A 25,487-nucleotide genomic window follows, 5' to 3' on the forward strand; every position below is an offset into this window, starting at 1 on the left:
CGCCGCACAGGTCGCTAGGCGGGCGGTGAGGAGCGGGTCCGCGCCGCGGGCTAGGCGGAGGCAGAGGCAAAGCGAGCGCGGGAGGTCGCCGCAGCCGGGGACACCGCGCGCCGCTGCCCAACATGGTCGCTGCGCACGCTGCCCATTCTTCCTCTTCAGCCGAGTGGATCGCCTGCTTGGATAAAAGGTAGCTCCGGCAGGGCCCCCAGCCGAGCCTAGGCTCTGCGGCGCTGCCCCTGCCCTGAGACCGCCGCGGGAACTACCGCCCGGGCTGCGGCTCCTCACCTGGGAGCTCCCGGCCGGGCCCCGCGCTGGGGAGGGGGCTGAGGAGCCGCGTCCCGGCCGGGGTTGGGGTGGGGGGGAGCCGGGACCTCCGCCTCCCGTGGGTGCCACCCGCACGAGATTCTTCCACGTGGTGGAGAAAATGCAGGGCAGTGGGGTGTGGAGGCAGCGCCGGCGCTGCAGTCGCCTCAGCCCTCCTTCACCTTGTTGCCCCCCGCGCGCGCCCGCCAGCCCGCCGCCGGCCCGCCGCTCGGGGCTGCGCTCTTGGGTGGGGGGTTATTCTCCCTGGGCATCACGGGACAGAATAGCCTCGTACCTTCTTCCGGGTGTTCAGACCGTAGGGGTAAATGTAATTTAAGTTTTAAGGAGGGGTGAGGGGGAAAGGCAGGTGCGAGTAACATTCCTTTTTTGTTTCTGAAAGCAAAGTGTGAGGGACCCAGCTGAGCTGTCAAGTGCCTCGCTGAAATTCTCAGCTCCTGCCCCCGCAGCCGCTTGCTCAAGGGCTGTGTTAGGAAGGTCACGCGGGAGATATTCTTCTGAATACCTGCTTCTCGGGAAAAGACCCTTACTCTAAAAAATTAAAACCATAAAGCACTGTAACTCCCGACGAAAGCTCTATAATGAGGAGGGTGCCCCGATGTAACTGCGGGCTGCAATTGTTTCCAGGCTCTGACAGCATAATTTTCTGTTTGTCCAGATTGTGGGTTTAACAGTAAACATTACACAGTATGTTAGCAATTATACTTTATTACCCTGATTAAAAGGTGATGCATCTGAACTTTTAAGAACTGAGCGAGAGATCTTGCGGAGTGAACTGCCTCTGAATTTTTGAGTTGGATGCGGCAGGGCAATGATTCATGTCTTGCAGCTATCTGCATGACATCTCTATTTGCATTTGTGTGAAATATTTTGGGCTCTGCCATATTGAAATTTTTACAATTAGCAGATTCGTAACCAGATCAAACTTGAAAATCTTAGTGTGACATGCTCTGAATATTTTACTATTATAGGGCTTTGTCGAAAAAAATTAATTTGAGAAAAGCTAAATGTGGCTCATTTGAAAAATTAATATATCTGAGAAATAATCTTTACTTTCAATTACCACACAGTAGCAAGATTTTTTGGCAGGCAGTGCCCTATTTACTCGAAAATGATATGTACTAATATTAGAAGAATTGGTTGCAATAAATAGTAAGAGAATTGAAGTGATGGTTAAATCATACAGAATTATATAGAGGAACTAAGAGCATATTTAAGTGAAGAGCCTGTTAATGTGATAAGTAATCTAAATTTAATAGTTTAAGAAAGATGAATTATAAAAGAAGAGAAAAATCAAGCTCTTGTACTTGACATATAAATAGTAGTGCTTCCTCACGAGTGAATTTTTTTAGATAATAGATTACATATTTCTATTTTCAGAAATGCATGGCATGCCATTTTTTGAACAGTCGGTGATTCACTGGAAATCCTTTAGTCAATAAGTACTTATGGCAAAATCATAGAGCAATACTAAAACAAGTGGGGTATATTTGATTCTGTCTTTTCATAATGTGTATCTGCCCAAATGATTTTGTTTGAAATGTATTTTTAGAACATAGAGCCACAGTCTAATGCCACCATTCATAATAGGGAAAAATAATCTATCAGAAGTGGGAAAAGCCTCCACAAATACTGAGCCTAGCATTCACGAAATACAGAAAGTGGATAATCAGTAAGTTAAGGGTTTTAGGCCCAGAGCAGACAGCTCTGATATTGGACATGTCACTTTTATTTCCTTGAGGGTCTGAAAAATGGAGATAGAACTATCTTTCTTAACAAGGATTAGTGGACCAAACAACAACAGCAAATGGCGAAAGTACTTTGAAAACTGTCAAGTGCCATGTAAATATTTTATTTTTTGGTGTTAAGATAACCTTGCATTTTCTGCAGTGTTGATGCTGGAATTCCTTTGAAGAACAGTTAAGGAGTGGCAGTCTCATTTTAAGAGGGCCATGGGGTACTTGTTTTGAAGTTGAATTTTTACTTAAGTTGTCTGTTAATTTTGTGGGGGAGGAAGAAGTTAGGACTTTCTAACTGATGGCAGTTAAGACTGCTCTTGGTATTTCTGAGAAATGCAATCTTGTTTGCTTATTCCAGGTACTGTGTTGGCATTGGGGATGCATGGGTGGTAAGGAGGGAAAAAAAAAAAATGATGAGTTGCTATTTACCTGGGGGATGGGTGGTAGGGCTGGGATATCTACACACACAACCAACCACAATGCAATGACAAGGGCTTTCACGGAGATGTATGAAATGCTTTGGGAATGCAAAGGAGAGAGTCATCAGCTCTGCTTGGCCGGGATGCTTCCCACTGGTGCATGCCTGGACCTTGGAGGTTGAGGGAAATTTTATCAGAGAATTTGGGGAGAGCATGCCAAGCAGAGGGAGGAATGTGAACAAAGGCACACAGGTGTGGCATATAAACATGCTAATTTCTTCCCAACCACAAATTCCTCTTGTGACCAAATCTAGAGCCTAGGAATGTATGCTTCATTTTTCTAAAACTTTGGATTACAGACATCTCAAGCATAAAACACACACAAAAAAGAGGGTATGGCACAGTGAACCCCTATGTACTGTTTGGGGATATGATGCTGGGACCTTTTCCATAGCAGCAAAATATGGTTTAGGTATAAGCATCAAGCAAGTGGCACCTGTTGTGGACAGCTAGAAAAAAAGGGACCCTCTTGGGAATAATAAGAGGAGTTAAAGTAGAAAATGCATGAGTACAGAAGTATATAATACAAGATGAAACAAACAGAATAAGAAAAATAAAGGCTTAGAAATGTTCTGTAGTAATGCCTAGAAGGTTGTAACAGACGGGCAATGCTATATAAACTTACATGGGGGGAGAGAACTGAAAAATATATAGATATGCAGATTAGGTTAAAGAAAGAAAGTCCAGAGTTTTTCATGTACCAAGTGTCCAAGTTCTTGGACTATAGTGGAACCAAGGGGATGAGATTGTATAAACACCAGTCTTACAATCGGAAAGACATTGAACATTTGGATGGATAAAAAGATATTGAAAAAATTCTCAGCAGACATATTGTTAAGCAAAACAAACTTACCACTGTTTCACTGATCTTAAATTTTTTTTTCTAAGCAGGGGCGGTAATTAGAAACATATTACATGGTACCCACTATTTGGGATTTAGGATGTGTAAAATGTCTTTGTGTATGTGTGGGTGTGTCTTTGTGAGCTGATCATTGTTTAATTTTAGTGAAAATATTTTTCCCTTAAGGATTTAAGTTTGCCACCTATGAATTTAAGACCCATTTGTAGGTCATAATCTTCATGGTTGGTAAGGCAATATTTCGAAGATACCACACACATTCACATATGTATAGTGAATCACTGCCAGCATTCATCACTGTGGAGCAGGGGCCAGATCCACCAGCTGCTAGCGTGTCTCCTGAGCTAAGAGTTGTTTTCACATTTCTGAATGTTTGGAAATAAACCAAAAAGAGATTACTTGTTTTGTGACCCATTAAATTTATATAAAATTGCAATTTCAGTGTCCATAAACAAAGTTTTATTGGAACACACACACACTTACTTGGTTATGTGTTGTCCATGGCTGCTTTCACACTACACTGGCAGAGTTGAGTAGCTGTAATGGAGATTGTGTGGCCCACAGAGTTTAAGGTATTTACTGCGGGCGTGCCTGTGTGGCTCAGTCGGTTAAGGTCTGCCTTCAGCCCAGGGCATGATCCCGGGATCCTGAGATGGAGCCCCACTAGGGCTCCCTGCTCAGTGGGGAGTCTGCTTCTCCCCTCCCTCTGCTCCCCTCCCACCCCTGCTTGTGCTCTCTCTCTCTCTCAAATAAATAAATAAAACCTTTAAAAAAATAAATGAAGTATTTACTGTGTAGATCTTTGAAGAAAAAGTTTGCTATGTCCCATTACAGATGAGAGAATCTGGCTGTTTGACAGAGAAACCACTGAAAGTAAGGGAAATGGTCTTCATCTGGGAAGGAGTTTACCATATTTGATTTCTCATTCTGCAGTTAGAAGTGTAGCTTTGTGGGACAACCTCAGTTGATAGGCTTATTTGAGGATCACCGGTGAACACAGGCCAAGGCAGAAAATGAAGTCAACGTATAAAAATGTATAAAAAACATGTATAAAATGTATAAGATGTATAAAAAAACAAAACAGCTGAGGAATCTTTTAAATTATTGATGTTTCGTTTTTAAAACATGCTTCTTCTACAGTGTCATTGCATCTGACTTAATCCCCAAATAGATGTTGAGTTAACTCTATTGATGTGATTGAATGAAAGTGAAAGAAATCAAGGAACAAATTTGTTAAAAACCAAAATGCTTTGAGGCAGACATGCTGAAGGGGATGACTCAGAATCAAAGAAGACTCAGAAACGGCCCCACCATTCAAGAAGACTGAAGATCAAAGAAACATGCAGAGCAGAAGACTGTCACTGGGGAAGGCAGGTGTCGACCCACACCCAGGCATATCCCAAGGGGGATAACGCTGGTGAATTTCCAGTGTTCACGGCTGGTCTTGCAATCTCAGATTCCTGATTTGTCAGCACATCAATAATTAATACATTTTTTTCAGGGGCCTATACAAAGGCACCAAACTCTCAGAGACTGTAAAACCAGAAAGACAGTTCATTAATTTGAAAATAGGATGAAAGGGGAAGACACTCACATCCTTCAGCTGATGTACTCCTTCTCTAGGCAAGCTGTGTGGGAGATCCACTTGTTACCAGAAGCTGGTGTTGTACTTTTACAGTGAGAAACAAAGCTGCCAGGAGATCAGGACACTTACAACTTTTGGCCAACTCACTCTCTTCTAGAGGAACAGAGCCCAGGAATTGAATTATAATCAGAAGATTGTTCTGGGAATCCTTCAGGACAGCTTGGCTGTCATCTCTTCCAGTTAGATGACCATTACAGGTGCTCCCAGAGCACACTTTGTCCAACACTATAATATCACAAGCCAGACTCCATCACAATTTCCTATTTACCTCTCTTTTGCATCTCTTGATGTCGGTTTCTGTATTTTAGTTATCATTTTATCTTCAGTTTTACTGCAGCACCTTGACTGTAGATAAGGTGAGATGACCAGATGCATCCTCCTTCTCCGGGATGGAGTGGCCTCTGCAGTCTTGCAAGTGAGTCCTTGCACTGGCCCCACCTTTGTCTTGGAAAAGGCTTGGATGGGCACCATGAGCATCTGTCTTTGCTGCTCCTTTTGTGTTTCCTTGTCTGTTGTGACTACTTTAAAAAAAAATGACATTGCATAACTCTATTCTGATCTATTACAGAAAAAGGTTATTATGGAAAATTTCAAAATATACAAAAAGAAGAGAGAACAGGATGTTTCTCTTATACTGCCCCCCACCCAACAATTATCAACTCACAGCCAATCTTGTTTCATTAATCTCTCCATTCATATCCACTACCTCCAGGATTATTCTGGTGCAAGCCCCAGAACACAGTATTATTTTATCTGTAAATATTTTAGTATATATCTAAAAGGTAAGTACTCTTTATGATGAAAACAATACCACTGTCACACATTGAGAAATTTGACCTTGGTTTCCTAATATAATCAAATACCTGGTCAGGGTTCAGATTTCCCTATTTATCATGTAACATTTTCTTTCTTGCAATTTGTTTGTGTTAGGATCCTCATCGTTTCTATTTAATTGATGATGTTTCTAAGTCTTTTTTAATTTCTGGGTTCTCTTTCTTTTTCTTCCTTATAGTAAATTTGTTGAAGAAACAGGTTTGTTTGTTTGTTTTTAAGTCTGAATTTTAATTATGCCTCCATGGTGCCTTCTAATATGCCCCTTTATTCCCTGTATATGCTGTGAATTGATATTTGGATCTAGAGCTTCACTGGATTTAGATACGATTTTCTGGGAACAATACTTTACAAAACTGTTATATACTTACATCAGGAGGCACATAATGTCAAGTGATCACTTTTCATGATGTTAGTGATATGTTGTTTTTAAAGTTTTCTTGGTGCCTGTCTTATATGCAACTTATTGGAGGACATCTCACTGTAGCCCCAAATACATGGGAGCACATGACATATATGTGTGGCGCAATTAGAGGATAACGCAGCCTACTCTGTAATCCTGGTTAAATTCTGTGGTGCTGATCCTGACTGCCCTAGGATTTTCAGTAATAGTCAGGCAGAACTGGACTCAGACTGGAGACACGTGATAGATGGTATGCCCATGGAGTAGTGGGCCAGGAGAAGGATGCCTAAGGTCCATCACACCCTTGGCCCTGCTACCTGGTCTGAACATAGCCTGGGAGCTTTGAAGAGTCTTCAGAAGAAGAATGGTACTCAGCAAAGCAAATTCTGCCTCCTTGTTTTAGTTTATATTTCCCCAGATAGACTCTGGCTATTCCAGTGAGGGCAGAAAGAACAGATTCTTTTTAGTTCAAATTTCCTGTGAATTTTCTATGAATTTTTAAGATTTAATAGCCCTTTTCATAGGAGTTGCTTATTTTCCTGGATCACCTTTCCAACCCCAGGCAGCTAGTTTTCCTTTAGTCAGATTTAAATCCAGCTTTATCTATCTTGAACAGTGGCAGTGAAGAATGAATTTTCCTTCCAGCACCTCTAATTCACAGATGAGGGAAAGAGAAAGCGAGAGGAGAGATATTTTTGGGAGTACTGAGAGCCCGAGGAAAGAGAAAAAGGATGGATGTAACTGGGTGGGGAAGATGACAGAGAAAGACCTAGCCAAGCTTACAAAAGCAAACACTCTGACTGGTTGGAGTGGAGGGACCTGGCTACCGTGTTTACTCAGCTGTGTCCCTGTACATCCGTTTGCTTCCCCTGCACAAAAAGAGAAACAGAGTGTTGTTATTACCCTCTTTTCTTTTCATGCATGCTCTTTCCTGAAGTACCCTTTCGTTTCCTGTGCTTTCACTATGCAGATTACTTAAACCACGTATCCTTGCTTTATCTTCTAGACCAGATGCATTTTTGTCTCTCCACTGGATATTTCCACATCAATGCCCCATTCATATTTTGGAGCAGATATTGTTTTTCCTCACCTACCTCTGCTATAGGGTTGGAAAAGCAAAATACTTACCTCTTAAGCCACCATAGAGGCTAGGTGACTGTGTGACATAGTTCTGGCCAATGAGACATAGCAGACTTCTGCTATAGAATTTTGGGAAAGATTTTGCTTTATTGATGAAGAACAGTTGTATTTGCTACCCCCATTCTTCTTTCTGTCTGGAATTATGACCTGAGGCCTAGGCCTTTGGCAACCATATTGTAATCCCAGAAAGTAGAACCAGGAGAAACACAGACTCTAGTTCTGACTTTGTTTAGGTACTAATTTTAGATTAATCATTACCTACCTTCAGATTTTTGATTTTGTGAGGAAACAAAATCCTATCTATTATTGCTGTCGAAAGTATGCCTAATGTAACAAGTTTGTATTCAGCTTGTCTAAAACTGGCTTCTTCTTCCTTGTTCATCATCTCTGTTAGTTTCTCCTCCTTACTCCTATTTTATGAACACTAATCTAATTCTCAAAACTTTGACCTTTCCTATGTCCCTTTTTACTACTAGCCAGTCACCAGTTCTCTTGGCCTTTATATTCTACTGCATTATTTCATGGCCTTACTATCTGGATCTGGATTCTCTCATTGTTTCCCTCTTCCACTTTGGAACATGTGATATATTCAGATCAGCTTCATTTTAGGGTCAGCCAGACCTCTTCAAATTCTGTCACTTTCATCCCTTAGCCATGTAATCTTGGTAAAGTTATTAATCGTTTTGAACCTTAGTTTCCAAATCATCAAAAGAGACTACAAAGGCCAAGTATATGGCTGTGTTGATGTTTGTGGGCTAATGCAAGTGTAGCTGCATGATCCTCTCTAAGTAGAGAGCATAGTGTGGGGTTAAGAGTTTGGGAACCAGACTGTATTGGTTCACATCCTAGTTTTGATTTTATTAGTGGTATAACTTTGGGCAAGTTATTCAATCTAGTCGTTGTTTTGTAGATTCCTCAGGATTTTTTTTTTAATTTTTTAAATTAACATATATTTTATTTTATTCTTTAAGATTTTATTTATTTATCCGACAGAGAGAGATCACAAGTAGGCAGAGAGGCAGGCAGAGAGAGAGAGGAGGAAGCAGGCTCCCCGCCGAGCAGAGAGCCCGACGTGGGACTCAATCCCAGGACCCTGAGATCATGACCCGATATGTTTTATTTTTATTAACATATGTTTTATTAACTTATAATGCATTATTTGCAGGGTACAGGTCTGTGAATCATCAGTCTTACACAATTCACAGCACTCATCAGAGCACATACCCACCCCAATGTCCATCACCCAACCACCCCATCCCTACACCCCCTGACCTCCGCAGTAACCCTCCATTTGTTTGCTGAGATTAAGAGTCTCTTATGGTTTGTCTCCCTTCCAGTCCCATCTTGTTTCATTTTTCCCTCCCTTCCCCCTACAAACCCCCACCCTGCCTCTCAAATTCCTCATATCAGTGAGATCATATGACAACTGTCTTTCTCTGACTGATTTATTGTGCTTAGCATAATACCCTCTAGTTCCACATATATATAGCTCCATATATATATATATATCTACATATAGATATATAGATATATATCTATATCTAGAACATATATCTAGTTCCATATATATATCTATATATATATACCATTATCCATTCATCTGTTGATAGACATCTAGGTTCTTTCCATAGTTTGGCTATTGTGGACATTGCTGCTATAAACATTCGGATACAGGTGCCCTTTTGGTACAATACATTTGTATCTTTAGGGTAAATACCCAGTAATGCGATTGCTGGGTCATAGGGTTTCCTCGGGATTTTCTATGTAGACCATCTTTTTGTCTGTGAGTACTGGCATTTTTATTCATTTTTTCTGATCTTTACATCTTTTATTATTTACTTTTCTTACCTTATTACATTGGTTAGGATTTCCAGGGCAAAGTAGATTAGAGGGGTGAGAATGAACTTCCTTAAATCAGAAAATATTTCTTTTTCTTCTATTTGTTCTTTCCTTTATTTTATTTTATTTTTAGATTTATTTACATATTTATTTGGCAGAGAGAGAAAGAACAAACAGACAGAGTGGCAGGCAGAGGGAGAGGGAGAAGCATGCTCCTCACTGAGCAGAGAGGTTCCCCTCTGAGCAGAGAAGCTACCCATTTAGTAGAGAGCCTGACATGGGGCTTGATCTCAGGATGCTGGGATCATGACCAGCACCAAAGCATACACTTAACCAACTGTGTCACCCAGGCGCCCCCAGTTGGTAGAGCCTGCAACTCTTTTTTTTTTCCCCTTATTTAAGATTTTATTTATTTATTTGACACAGACAGAGTGTTTCCTCTATTTCAAAAAGAGATTGGACAGTATTGATTTTTATTACTTTTTAAAATGTTTTATAGATTATAAAACATATCATCTGGCCAGGAGTTTTCTTTTTGGGAAACTTTTTGATGACAAATTCAATCTCTTTAGTAGAGTGCTACTCAGATTTTCTGTTTCATCTTATATCGGTTTTGATAACTTGTTTCAAGGAGTTTATCCAGTTTTTCTAAGTTATCCAACTTATTAGCATAGAGTTGTTTGTACTATTCCCTTATTATTCTTTCAATGTCCTTAGAATATGTTGTGATGTTCCCCTTCATGTCTCATATTATTAATTTGTGACTTCTCTTTTTTTTTTTTTTCTTAATCAGTCTTGCTAGGAGCTTCCCAATTTTCTTAATCTTTTAAAAAATCCAACTTTTAGTTGATTTTTTCTGTAGTTTGAGAAACTCATTGATTTACGTTGCTCCCCCCCTCCCCCCACCATTCTTATTCTACTTTTAGATTTAACGTCATCTTTTTCTGGCTTCTTAAAGATGGAAATTTAAAAATTAATTAAAAATTTTCTTTCCTAATATAAGCATTAAAGCTATGGTGTTTCAAGGTCAGCACAAAGAAGGAAGCACAGTTATTTCATTACTTAGCATTTACCAATGGAAACTATTTCTTCCAGAGAAGAACAATTAATCAAGAAGAATTAATCAAACAGTGGGTAATTGTTTGATTAATTGACCCCTTTAATCTCATGAAAAAGATACTGTGCAATGTGGTGAATAGTATCCTCCACAATATCCCAACAGTGAATTCAGCAAGGAGTTTCGTAGGGCTCTCAGTTTATCATGATAGCATAATACCAAAGAGACATTAAAGGAGAGTATTTTTCCCATGGGGCCAATATAATAATATAGCTTTCTGATGGTCTGATTTAATCCCAGGATAGTGAATCTCGGAATGCTGAAAAAATAAAATTAAAAAAAAAAATCCCAGGATAGATTTTAAGATATTTTAGAAATGGCTGAATTACTTCACTTCCCGGAAACCCTCCATAAACACTGTTTTTCACATCTGAGCTATTGATAAACTGAACAGCAATGACTTGGAAGTAATATTTCCAATAGATACCTGAAATTCTGATATTTTGTGTTGTTGGTTAGATGAAGAGTAATATGACTTTAAACTCAGCCAAACTAGATGGAAAATTACATCCTTATTGACAGTCAAACAAGGATATATGTCTTAATTGTGGTACAGTGCTTCTTTTTGAGGATGTGGGGACAAGAGTGTATCCTCAAGGAGGAATGTTGGTGCCACTCTTAATGCACAGACAAATGGTGGTCGACAACCCATGGGTTATGCCACAGAGCATGTTACCATGTTCTTTAATTATTACCACAGAAAACAAGAAACATGTGTTAATTGCAGTGAAAAAAATTTTTTTAAAGGGTGGGGAAAGGCAGAGGGAGAGAGAGAATCTTAAGTATGCTCCATGCCCAGTGCAGAGCCTGATGCGGGGCTTGATCTTATGAACCTAAGATCATGACCGGAGCTGAAATCAAGAGTTGGATGCTTAATCGAGGCACTCCTGCAGTGAAACAATCTTAAAATGAGTAGTATAATTTTCCAAAACCCTTTCATGGAATAAAATTGTAACATGTAAATATTAAGCATATTAAATAGAATGAATTGCTCTGTAGGATTATTACCTATAAATTGGTTAAAAGTTCAGGAACCTCTCTTTAATCTAATTAACTGTTGGAAATGTTGAAAACAAATAGATCTTGATGGAAAGCAGACGTTATTTGGAACCTAATAATTTGATTCTTTTTTTTTTAAGATTTTATTTATTTATGTGAGAGAGAGAATGAGCATGAGGGGGCAGATGGAGAGGGAGAGGGATAAGCAGACTCCCCGCTGAGCAGGGAGCCTGATGCGGGGTTCAATCCTTGGACCCTATGATCACGACCTGAGCTGAAGGCAGATGATTAACCCACTGAGCCACTCAGTGAATCAATATTTCAGAGAATCAATAATTTGATTCTTGATATTATGTATGACATTTCAATTCTGTTTAAATTCCAAATGAAGGCATGAATGTCTTGCCTTCAGACATTCAGACTCAGACATTTAGGTATTCAGACTCTGACAAACTTATTCTTCTAGTCACTGATTGGTTATATATTGGCTATATATATAGATTGGTTATATATATTTAGTGCCTGTGATTGGTTATATATTGGTTGTCTATATATTATAGAAAAAGTTGTGTTCTTGAATCTTACACATTTTCTTTATCAACTCTTTAAACAAACTTGGAATATAAGAAAGTTCTATCTTTAACATCCCTTGTCACTCCTTTTATCACTCCTCTACCTGTATCCTTCTCCTTGCCTCCTGCCCTCTTCCTCTTTCCTCAGCCCAAATGTGCTGTAGGGAAAAGATCTGATCTTAGTTTTCTACTTTCCTGCCGTCTGTTCATTCATTCAGAGTTTTTACACTCTCCTTTCCAAGTTCATACATTCTTACCAGGGATAGATTAGTAATAAAAACTGACAAGGTCTGTGACCTCGTGAATTTAAATACTAGCTGGGTAGACATTAATTAATTCAGTCAGTCTTTAAAATTGAGGATCTATAATGTGCTGGTGCATGGTAGGGATGGAGTAACTACTATGTGCTACTATCTCAGGTGATAAGGAATCCAGTTATGAAGAAAACAGGAAAAAGCAGGTGCTAAAAAAATGCTATGAGGCCAAAAGTAAGAGAATTTGGAGTGATGGAGTAAGAGGACAAACAAATCTGTATGACAATGTCAGATTATAAGAGCAGCAAAGGAAAACAAAGCAGAGGCCAGGGGAAGGAACTAAGGCATGGTGCTGTTTTTAAAAAGGTGATGAGGGGTGCCTGGGTGGCTCAGTGGATTAAGGCCTCTGCCTTCTGTTCAGGTCATGATCCTGGGGTCCTGGAGATTGAGCCCTGCATCGGGCTCCCCACTCAGTGGGGAGTCTGCTTCCCCCTCTCTCTCTCTGTGTGCCTCTCTGCCTACTTGTGATCTCTGTCTAACAAATAAATAAAATCTTAAAAAAAGGAAAAAAAACGTGGTGAATTCTTTCGGCAAAAGCAACATCTCATCAAAGATCTTGAATGAACGGAGAGACCACTTAATATGAATTTAAATCAGTGTAATCATGCTTTACTAAATAGGTAGATGAAGTATTTTAGTGCCTGTGATAAGGACACAAGCTGAATAAATACGATGCCACCCTTTTGTTTGGTAACAGGCCTTATTTTGCAAAAGTGCCTTATATTATATAGTAAATTAGTATCTATGGTAATATTTCAATATATTATACAGAAGCAAATATGCTACAGATAAAGATAATTTCAGAAATTGGTGAAAGGGATAAATTGTGAAATTTTGGTTTATTCTTAAATATTATTATTTAAAGCTATATTTAAAATACTGTCCACTTCAGGTTTTTAAAATTTTTTAAATTTAAAATATTTTTTATAATAATTTTTGAGAAAAAAGAAAGCTACTCCTAGAGAATTAATTAATGTAATACAGATCAGGAAAAGTATGATTATTTAAATGAACTTTAAAGGATTTTGTGTATGTGCTTTTAACTGGCTGCCGACAGTTAACAAATAATGGTATCAATATCCCCATCCTACTGATGGAGTTTTGGGTTTCATAGTTAGCCATAGTTTCACAAATTCAGTGATGAATTTGTCTGATAACTTTGGGGTCAGTGTTCTCTAAAACAGGCCTCTCAGATAAATATACCAGCACAAGAAAATGGTTCTGGATACTTAGAAATCCGAACAATTTCTCATTTGGGGGATTTGTTCGGTATCTTAAACAACTTTTCTGTCATGATTCCATCCTCTGCTTTTTGATAGTGTTTTTAAATTGAATTCTTATCATATTTTCCTCATCAACTGATTAAATGACATGGTGATATGTTTGTAAGTTTTTTCGTGTTAAAAATTGAAGGCAATTCGAGAACAGTCTCTGGTGATGCAGCACTCATCGTGAATATTCCCTAATGGTAGTTAAAGATCTGATTTGTAGAGTTAGAGCTATCTGGTCACTAACCAGGCTTTAACATTTTTATTTACTGAAAAGAATTCAAATATTTAAACCAGGAGTACCTGTTTAATTATTCAGATCATCAGAGCATAAAAAGGGGAGCCCTCTATTGATACAAGAAGGTGCAATTATGAAAAATAGCAAGGAGATCATATAACAAGGCAGCTTCATCTGTAAGACAGACCTCTGAAGCATGGACAAACTTGGATGCCAGCTGAATGAGAGTACACTTTTATTGTGCTGTTTCATCTCCTTATGCTGTAACTGTACATTATCAGCTTGTGAATGCACCTTATCTTTTCCTCAATTGAATTTTACTTTATCTCTGTTGCTTTGTTCCTACCTTTTCAGTACTTCATTGGATATTTATCTTAACAGCTTTAGAGGTTCATTTTAGAACTCAGCATTCAATAGATTACGGATATCAAAGTGAAACTCATTAAAAAAAACCCTTTGTGTGTAGGTGACTAATACTCTCTGTCTCTGTCATTAGAAGTCCTAGCCTTGAATACCCACCGGTAAAATGAGCAACAACACTGCCCCTCTGAGGAGCTTATGGAAATCAAATGTGGACACTGCTGAAGTCTGATATTGTTTTGGATTATCTGAAAGAGAATCAAAGATAGTCAAATTGCAAACTGAAATAATTTTAAAATATGTACATTTTATTCATCAGTTTTAGGGAAAGGGTGTAAATATTAGGGAGAAGGGATAGTAAGTGGCAATAAAATAAGACAATAGGTTGGAATAATTTTGAAAAATTTGGAAAGTATCTGAATAAGTAGGATAGCATTTGAACCTATTTCTTTTGAATCAGGACAAACAACCCAATCATAAAGTTGATGTTGTGTGCTGAATTCTACTTATTTCTATAATTACATAGCAGGAATTTCATTGATGGGAGTTTTAACTCATGGGATTTATATTGAAGGAATTAAAAGAGATTTAAAACAATGAAAAATGAGCAAGGAAGGAAATTATAGGGGAAAAGGAAAACATTAAGAAAATAAATAAAAGCCCACTAATGTTTACATGCTGAAACAGCATGTGAGACAGAAGCATGGTTCCTTGACGTTACTTATGACATGCTTGCTACTTCCCTTACCCCCACCCTCCCCTTGGTTTGTGAGAGCTGTTGCTGGCTTGTGGCTGGGAGCTGACTGTTCACACATCCCCTGCTTCTTTCTGAGAGTGTTCCCAGTTGACATGTATTGACATGTATTTCTCCTTCCCAGAAGAAAATGATAGGGGCTCCTGAAAGCTAATGGACTATGATTTAAACTATATTTTAATTGAGACCAAACCAAAGAATTTCTGCCTTATAGTTATTAATTTACTTCTACAAACCCTATCACTGGGAATTAAATGGTCATAAATTTTAGTGTGTTTTCCTACAGTATTTTTTTCTGAGTATTTTTTAAATTGTTTGAGCTCATACTTTTAAGACTTCATGCCTCTTCAAATTAACATTATAGGATGATCATTTTTCTAAGTTATTAAAATTCTTTATAAATATAATTTTTGGCTGAAATGATGTAGATCATACAGCCTAAGTTTTTCCTTGTTGTCAGACCAGTAAGACATTTAAACATGACTGTTGCTGTTATCAATAATTCTATAACCTTTTATATTAAGATTTCCTGTGTTTTGGATTATTTCCTTAGGTTATAGATGCCCATAGAACTAAATTAGTTAATGTATGTGAGGAGATTTTAAGACTTTTTATACATATTTTCAAACTGATAGCTGCTATCATTCATATTTTACAAATAAAGAAACAGAGGTTTGGGTCAGAGTCACAAAGAAGTTAAGTGCCAGGGACCAACATGGGTTGAAACCCCAATGCCTTTTGACTATAATGGTGTCCCAACTATGTTCCTCAGATATTAGTAGGTAATGCAGGAAAAAAAGGCTCAAGATTAAAAAAAATATATGTAAATGTCTAGTTAAAATTAAGTAAGATCTTTTTTTAAAAATTTTTAAAAAGATTTTGTTTATTTATTTGTTTAGAGTGAGCAAGCAGGGGGAGGGGCAGAGACAGAGGGATAAATAATCTCAAGCAGACTCCATGATGAGTGTAGAGCCCCACATGGGGCTTGATTTCACAACCCCCGAGATCAGCCAAAATCAAGAGTCAGACACTTAACTGACTGAGCCACCCAGGAACCCCAAGTAAGTTCTTTTTAAAAGTCCTCACAGCCCTGGAAGTCACCATAAAGATGATCTGTGACTGTAGAACACTGGAGAACTGTGTGCTCTAATCTCTCTTCCTTAACCCTCTGCTTTCTCACTGCACTCTGTCTTACTTCCTGAATCTCCTTTGAGTGTCTTAAGTGCCCTGGGGTTGCCAAGATGACAGTCTCCTTTAACTCTTACTCTTAACACTGCTCTTCCTACTCTGAGTGAGCTTCCAGGGGCCATGTAAGGGGCCATCAACCCATTGGATTTTCCCAAGTAATTCCTAATGGGTTGTTTCTTGTCTACCTCTCTGTCTAGTCTTTTTGGATTCACATTTCTCCCCTGACCTATGTCTTGTACCCCTCTTGAAGACCAATCTCTTAAATAGAACAAGTAGATGGACACATGGGCCCATGCCTTGAGGTGGACACAGAATGCTAGGGCAGTGCCTTATATTTCTCTTCTTCATCTTGCATCTCTTTCTTTAGAGTCTTACAGTCTCAAACTCCCTAACAATTGATACAGTAATTTGAGCTAATGTGTTAAAGAGTTTAACATTTAAAGGATACCAAGAGATGGCAAAGCTTTAACCTAAAGGAAAATGGGATGAAACTCACACAATGAGACTATTTGCCTGGTGGCTCTTTTTGAGTCATATCACCTAGATGTGCACTTTCTAATGTAGCCCTAATCCTAGCATATCTACACAGGACATATCATTTCTCAAGTGTTTTGTCCCATTAAAGACTTACTGTACATGATTTCTAAATTATAAGAACCTCAGGTTACTCAGAGTGCTGAAAACCTGATGAAATCTTAAAGTTGATGAGGCTGATCTGTTTTAGAATACAAGATTCATTTCTGGATATACAGCAATAAGCAAACAGCTGAAAGCCAAACAGTATAGTTGTCTACAGTGAGTCTTTAGTTATCCAGGATCATAAATTTTATAAATTTATTTTTATCAATCCTTCAAACTTGGTGTAATTTAATAATTCTAGTATAAATGGTCTTTAATGGTATTCACAAGTGGTATTTAATATGATTGGTTTTCTAAAGTATACTGAATATAATTTTTCTTTTACTTGGTGATTGAGGCTCAGTGTACTGAACATAAATTTGTATACTGTGTTATAATGCAATTTTGAAGTGGTGGATGATCTGTTTCAGCATCAAATACTCCAGTGTTGCTCCCCCTCCTTTGCTCCCCCCACTTTAAAAATGTTTTAGCCTGCTTTTGTTTCCTTTACCTGACTCTTTCTTATTGCCCAGCAGCTGTCACTCTTTGCTTGCTGCCCTCTAGCTGTCTCTCCTGTCTCCTTCCCTTGCACAAAGATGATACCCTGCTTCTAAGCCTTTGGACTTAAGAGTCCAGGTTGGCAGGTTTCTTGGAGCTGTTTGTATAGTATGAATGTATCTATTTTGCCCCTGAGGATTTCTCTTCTGAGAAAAGTATATGAATTTCAGAATTTTGGTGTTTTAAGACAGCCATTTTGGTTATACAAAGACTTTTAGGCTTATTTGCTATACGATCTCACAACTGTGATTTTTTTCTTAATAACTGAGATTTCCAGATAAATGTCTTTTTAATAATTGAGACATTGCTTTATTCAGCAAATATTTATTGAATTCTTAGGATTCTTTAGGTAAGCAAAATAGAAGATCCCACCTCTCCTAGATCTTACATTCTAACAGAGGAAACAGATAAAAAACAATAGACATAATAAACAAATAAGTTACATGTTCTGTTTGAAAGTAGTAGGTGTCATGGGAAAAAACACAATGAAAATAAGAAATCAGGAATGCTAATTGGGGTGGTGAGGATTGTAATGTTAAATAGGTTGGTCAGAATAGGGTTCATTGGGAAAGTGTGATTTAAGCAAAGAGGCAAGGGATTTAACCAAGCATATGTTTAGGATAAGAATATCCTGGCAATGGGAATAGTCAGTGTAAAGACCCCAGGGTTATCATGTATGGATTGCTCAAGGAACAGTAAGGAGGCTTTTGTGCCTAGACTGTGGTGAACAAGGGAAAGATTAGGAGAGAAAGTGAGCAGAGAATGAGGGCAGATCATATAGGAACAGCTATTACAAAAGCCTTAGCCTTTATTCTGAGTGAAATAGGGAGCCACCAGAGGGTTTTGAGCAAAGGAATAGTATAAACTGACTTTCATTTTTACAAGATTACTACGATCACAATGTTGAGAAGAAACTGTTGGGAAGGGAGCAATGGTGGGAAAAGGGAGACTGTTAGGAAGCTATTGTGGTAATCCAGGAGAAAGGTGATGGTGGTTTGGATTAGAGTGACAACAGTGGAGATGTTGAGAAGAAGTAGAAGGCATTTGGGAAGGACCACTAGGACATGAAATGAGTGTGGGAATCTGTCAGAGACAGGAGTCAAGGATACTTTGAAGGCATCCTTTTTGGTCTGGGGAATCAGTAGGATTGTAGAGCCATCTGCTATGATGGAGAGGGCTAGAGGTAGGGCATATTCAAAGGGAATGAGAAGTTGAATTTTAGGCATGTTGAGTCTGAGATGCCTATTAGACATTCAACTGGTGATGTTGAGTAGGAAATTTGACATGTGACTCTGAAGTGTAGAGGAACAGTCTGAGTTGAAGATGTAAATTTGGGTATCATTAATACATAGATGACATTTAAAGCCTTCAGACTGGGGAACACTAAGGAAGTGAGTTTTAGAGGAGGACCAAGGATTAAGTACTGCCATCTTCCAATAAGAATTCGGAGAGAGAGGAAATGACCAGCAAAAGAAACTGTGTGGGAGTAACCAATGAGGTAGGAGGAAAACAAGAAAATGTGAAATATTGGGGTACCCACTGGCTCAGTTGATGGAGCATGTGACTCTTGTTCTCAGAGTCATGCGTTCAAGTATATGTTGGGCATGGAGCCTACTGAAAAAAAAAAGAAAATGTGGAATATGTCTTGAAAGTCTACTGAAGATGTTTTCAAATATTCAGATCTTCAAATGTCAGATATCATGTTGACAAACATGTGGAAGAAGAAAGACTACAGCCCGGGTTTGCGTTTGAGGTTTTGTATCTTACAGATGACATAGCTAATAGGTCTACTTTTCTAGCCTGGTTGACAGTTGGGAGGGTTGCAGACTCTGTGCCAGGTCTTGGAATGTTTTTATGAGGAAGACAGCAGGACTGAAAACAAAAATAAAATACCTCTCACACAGGGTGCAGGGCAAATGGAAATCCTGCAGCCTAAACTAGAATGAGGTCATTTGCCTAAAATGAGGTTATATGGGAAAGTCCATGTAAGGAAAGATGAAACATCAATGTATAGAGGTGTAGAGGACAAGAGGTAGTATGACGTGAATACAGTTATGAAAACATAGGGTGTTATTTCTCCCTAACAGATGGAGAAAAGAACAGGGAGTCAACATCACTGTGATAAATACTGAACAGCAAGGAAGCAAACTATCACAGCTGAGGCATTCAGGCTGCTGTGAAACTCAGAAGTGATATTATCAATAAAGCCAGAGTTGGCAAGTATTTAACAAATAAACAACATATGGCTCATTGGTTGCCATGTCCCTGGAAACATCTCCTCTCAGGAGAAAAGTATGCCTCTGTAAATGAGTTTCTGGTTGGTGCACATTGCTTTTGATACTTATGACAGTTTTGAAATTATAATTACCCAGTTTACCTAACCAAAAATTCTGCTTAAACGACAACTGTACAGTTGTGGACAAAGAGACTCAATTCTTCCTATTTCTTCCATTAAATACAACTAAAAACCTTGGACGTTATATATAAAAGAAACAGAAAAAGACTCTGGAAGGTGGAGAGAAGGCAGACTGGCTTGGGACTTCTCTATCTGAAGAAGACATCATAGTGAGTTCCTTGAGTTTTCTTCTTGCCTTATATATTCCAGAGTGGATACTGGGAATAGACAACAATCCAGAAATACCAATGGACACAAGCCACCCCCCCACCAAAAAAAGCTTTCAGAAAAACCTGCTCTTTTGTGGTAAGCAAAGGAGCAGCCTAGCAAGACAGAAAAAAAATTTAGATAATAACTTCTCTGAATAATTAAATAAATACTCTGCTTTAACCAGACAGCACAGAAAACACTGCAGGCTCACTTGAACCTCCATCAGTGAAGACAGGGTGGAGCCTAAGCTTTGACCCTTGCCTAAACTTACTGTAATGAAGCAGCCCTTCCCACCTGGAGTTTAAAGGAACAATCATAAAAATGCTTTTGTAAGCAATTATGAATATACTTGTAACAAATGAAAAACAATGTATAAGCAAAAACAACTTAGCAAATAAATACAAAAAATAAATAAGAACTGCATTGAAATTTTAGAACTGAGAAATGCAACAACTGAAATAAAAATTTCAGTGTTTGGCTCAACACCAGAATGGATAAGACAAAGGACAGAACTAGTGAACTTGAAGATACACAATAAAAACTACCCAATTTGAACTATAGAGAGAAAAATAGACCAAAGAAAGGAAAGAGACTCAGGGGCTTGTGGAACTGTAACTAATAATTTAACATTCATGCCCATTGGTGGTTTGGAAGGTGAGGAGAGAGTGGTGCTGGAAAAATACTAGAAGAAACAATGGCTGAAAATTCACCAAATCTGGCAAAAGAAATAAAACTACAGATTCAAGAAACTGAGTGAATCCCAAAGAAGATAAGCCCAAAGATATCCATGCAAAGGTAATCAAACTTCTGAAAATTAAAGACAAATAAAAAGTATTTCAAAACAGCAAGAGAGAAATGATACATTATTTAGGGGAAAAACAATTAGAATGACAGAAATTTTTCATCAGAAATCATAGAGCTCAGAAATGGAACAACATTTTTTCAGTGTTTAAAGAAAAAGTACTGTCAACCCAGAATTCTATACCCAGTGAAAATAGTCTTCAGGAATGAAGGGGAAATCAAGACAGTCTCAGAAAAAGAAAACTAAGAGGATTTGTCATTAACAGATCTAACCTAAAAGAATGACTAAAGGAAACTGAGAAAGGAAGGAATCTTGGACTATCAGGAAGGAAGAAGGAACAATGAAAAGAGTAAAATTATGGGACACAAGAAAGAAAGGAAAAGAAGGAGATTGAATTAAAGCTGCATAAATGTTCATAAAACAAATGAACTTGGAGATCAGTGGACATTATGATGATAACTCTTCATATTAGTGCCTTTCTGTTTGTACTCTTTATAAAACACATTGCTTTCTTTTAATACATCAGAACCCCATCTTCTAAAGAAGCCACCCTAAAATGTTCTTGTACCACCTACTTGGGGTACAAGAATAATGTTAAGTGATGAGTGTGTGTGAAACCTCTTCTGTTTACTGTCATATCCAGCAATTCTCCCTCTTTAGCAATCCAGCCACCCCTCATGTAAGTTTCCCAACTCAGGTATTGACTACACTTACCTCGGCTCTGCTGTTTCTTTTGCCAGACTCTGACAAGGGCCATACTTTCATCACTGAGAACTCTTTATGGAGTCTCAAAAGTGGTTAAAAATAAGCTCTTTGGTCAAGGGGTGTCTCCTCCATTCAGCCCTTATTCTCACATAGCCTCTTCAGCTAATAATTATTAACGATCTGGGATTTTTAGAATCTCCAGAGGCTGAATTTGTCCATATAGTGAGACCTTCTGTCTGGGGCTGGGGCTCCACCTATCCCCCATCAGAGACAGAGACATAAGAAGAGATGGCCAACAATGGACTCTCCCAGCTGATAGATGACAATTCAATTTCCCCCTGGCTTTAGGCTTCCCATATCTCTACTTTGCATTTGGACCACGCCACTGTCTAACTCAAGATCATGGGTAGGAATCACATGGTGTAAATTAGTGCATGTGAATGTGTCCACTGTCTTAGTTGATGTGCAGATAGAGAAGGGAGGAGTGAACCAATGACAAAACATTGGCTCTTGACCTGGGAAATTCTGCCATTACTATAAGATACACAAGGAGGTAACAACATGCCTGTGGGACCATGGAGGCCAGTGTGCTTTTTTGAGAGTCAAGTGGTAAATTCAGCCTTGTCTTCTAGTTATTGAAGAAGAGAAGGCTTTAACTTAATATTTTTTTCTTGAGCCAAGATCTCCAGGATGAGAACCTAGCATGAGCCTGTGAAAGGCAAAATGAACCTTGTTTTAACTGCAGGAGCCAGTCAGATGGAGAGATCCTGGAAGAAGATCAAGGCCTCAAATCCCAAAACCTCACTTTGCCCTTATGCCTTCCTTACTAGTGTATATCCTCTTCTGCAACTCCTCGCACTGTACTAGCCATTTTCCTTCTCTTTTACTCACACAGAAGCAAGGGAATAATTTTTTAAAGTATCCTTATAAAACCTTTATTCAATGCATATAAATTCATTAACCTTACATCAAGCAATACATTATATGTGACTCTGATGCTGAAGCTCATTTCTAGGAAAGGACAGAGAATATATGGAAGTTACCTGAAACACAGAGACTGAACAAGTAGTCAGAGGAGTGTTTAATATAATGCTCCTATTGCTATGAAGGACCAGATCAGACTATGAGAACATACACAGGGTCGTCATGAGTCTGAGAGATCAGATCAGATTTCCTCAGAGTAGGGGGAATGAAAGCAGTGAAATCCATTAATTCAGGAATACATAAAATATGAATTGATTACTTTGACTCAGTGATATATAGATTAGGAAAAATTGGCCTGCAGATTTCTATGTCTAGATAATATAGGTAGATTGTTTGAAGGAATTTGTTATAAAAAATTTTTAAAAAAGTTGACTTTTCTGGTTTTATGTAATGAAAATATTGCCCAGTTTGTCCTTTTTTAAAACTTTTGTATGTTGATATATATTATAAAGTTTTGAATGTATACATATTCATATTTTTGGATTTTTTAAATTAACATATAATGTATTATTTTCTGCAGGGGACAGGTCTGTGAATCATCAGGCTTACACATTTCACAGCACTCCCCATAGCATATACCCTCCCCAATGTCCATAACCCAGCCACCCTATCCCTACCCTCCCACACCCCAGCAACCCTCAGTTTGTTTCATGAGATTAAGAGTATCTTATGCTTTGTCTCCCTCCCTATCCCATCTTGTTTCATTTTTTACCTCCCTACCCCCCCATAACCCCTCACCCTGCCTCTCAAATTCCTCATATCAGAGAGATAAAATTATTTGTTCCATTTATTTGAAAAAAATGATAGTATTTTGATAGGGATTGCATTAAGTGTGTATATTGCTTTAGTACCATAGACATTTTCACAATATTTTTTCTTCCAATCCATGAGCGTGGAACGTTTTTCCATTTCTTTGTGTCTTCCTCCATTTCTTTCATGAGTACTTTATAGTTTTCTGAGTACAGATTCTTTGCCTCCTTTGTTAGGTTTATTCCTAGGTATTTTATGGTTTTGGTGCAATTGTAAATGAAATCAACTCCTTAATTTCTCCTTCTTCTGTCTTGCCGTTGATAGTAGAAATGCAACTGATTTCTATGCATTGATTTTATATCCCGACACTTTACTGAATTCCTGTATGAGTTCTAGCAGTTTTGGAGTGGAGTCTTTCGGGTTTTCCACATAAAGTATCATATCATCTGCAAAGAGTGAGAGTTTGACTTCTTCTTTGCTGATTTGGGTGCCTTTTATTTCTTTTTGTTGTCTGATTGCTGAGGCTAGGACTTCTAGTACTATGTTGAATAGCAGCAGTGAATGGAGGACATCCCTGCCATGTTCCTGACCTTAGGGGAAAAGCTCTCTGCTTTTCCCCCATTGAGAATGATATTCACTGTCAGTTTTTCATAGATGGCTTTGGTGATACTGAGGTATGAACAGTCTATGCCTATACTCTGAAGAGTTTTGATCAAGAAAGGATGCTGTACTTTGTCAAATGCTTTGTCAGCATCTACTGAGAGTATCATATGGTTCTTGTTCTTTCTTTTATTAATGTATTGTATCACATTGATTGATTTGCAGATGTTGAACCAAACTTGCAACACAGGAATAAATCCCAATTGGTCGTGGTGAATAATCCTTTTAGTGTACTGTTGGAGCCTGTTGGCTAGTATTTTGGTGAGAATTTTCACATCCAAGTTAATTAAGGATATTGGTCTGTGATTCTCCTTTTTGATGGGGCCTTTGTCTGGTTTTGGGATCAAGGTAAACCGGCCTCATAAAATGAGTTTGGAGGTTTTCCTTCCATTTCTATTTTTTGGAACAGCTTCAGGAGACTAGGTATTAATTCTTCTTTAAATGTTTGGTAGACCTATGACCCAGCAATTGTACTACTGGGTATTTACCCTAAAGATACAAAGGTAGTGATCCAAAGGGGCACGTGCACCCGAATGTTTATAGCAGCAATGTCCACAATAGCCAAACTATTGAAAGAACCTAGATGTCCATCAACAGATGAATGGATAAAGAAGATGTGGTATATATATTCAATGGAATACTATGCAGCCATTAAAAGAAATCCAATCTTGCCATTTGTGATGACTTGGATGGAACTAGAGGATATTATGCTGAGTGAAATAAGTCAATCAGAGAAAGACAATTATCATATGATCTCCCTGATATGAGGAAGTGGAGAGGCAATGTGGGGGACTTAGGGGTTAGGAAAGGAATAAATGAAACAAGTTGGGAACGGGAGGGAGACAAACCATAAAAGACTCTTAATCTCAGAAAAACTGAGGGTTGCTGGGGGAAGGGGGGTCGGGAGAGGGTGGTTGGGTTATGGACATTGGGGAGGGTATGTGCTATGGTGAGTGCTGTGAAGTGTGTAAACCTGGCGATGCACAGACCTGTACCTCTGGGGATAAAATACATTATATGTTTATTAAAAATTAAAAATTAAAAAAAAAAGTTTGGTAGAATTCCCCTGGGAAGCCGTCTGGCCCTCCCTTGGGAGGTTTTTGATGACTGCTTCAATCTCCTTACTGGTCATGGGTCTCTTCAGGTTTTCTATTTCTTCCTGGTTCAGTTTTGGTATGTGCTATGTGCTATGTGTATGTGCTATGGTGAGTGATGTGAAGTGTGTAAACCTGGCGATGCACAGACCTGTACCTCTGGGGATAAAATACATTATATGTTTATTAAAAAATTAAAATTAAAAAAAAAAAAAGTTTGGTAGAATTCCCCCGGAGGAAGCCGTCTGGCCCTCCCTTGGGAGGTTTTTGATGACTGCTTCAATTTCCTTACTGGTCATGGGTCTCTTCAGGTTTTCTATTTCTTCCTGGTTCAGTTTTGGTAGTTCATATGTCTCTACGAATGCATCCATTGTCAAATTTGCTGATGTATAGTTGCTCATAATATGTTCTTATAATTGTTGTATTTCTTTGGTGTTGGTTGTGATCTCTCCTCTTTCACTCATGATTTTATTAATTTGGGTCCTTTCTCTTTTCTTTTTGATAAGTCTGGCTAATCCTTTCAAAGAACCAGCTCCTAGTTTCATTGATTTGTTCTACTGTTCTTTTGATTTCTATCTCATTGATTTCTGCTCTGATCATTATTATTTCTCTTCTCCTACTGGGTTTAGGCTTTCTTTGCTGTTC

At 38.4% G+C, this 25,487-nt stretch overlaps 1 protein-coding gene across 2 annotated transcripts in view; it reads left to right on the top strand.

Annotated features, from left to right (window-relative positions):
* Positions 1–60: 60 nt before the first annotated feature.
* Positions 61–25,487, top strand: part of RAPGEF4 (Rap guanine nucleotide exchange factor 4) — a 286,340-nt gene continuing 260,913 nt past the window's right edge. For both annotated transcript variants that reach the window (XM_044242346.1, XM_044242349.1), the window contains exon 1: positions 61–187. In XM_044242346.1, coding sequence (XP_044098281.1) covers positions 123–187 — 65 coding nt within the window. In that variant the 5' untranslated portion in view covers positions 61–122. The remainder of the gene's footprint in view (positions 188–25,487) is intronic.

The sequence above is a fragment of the Neovison vison genome, chromosome 3 (genome assembly GCF_020171115.1).
Source record: "Neovison vison isolate M4711 chromosome 3, ASM_NN_V1, whole genome shotgun sequence".
Lineage (NCBI taxonomy): Eukaryota > Metazoa > Chordata > Mammalia > Carnivora > Mustelidae > Neogale > Neogale vison.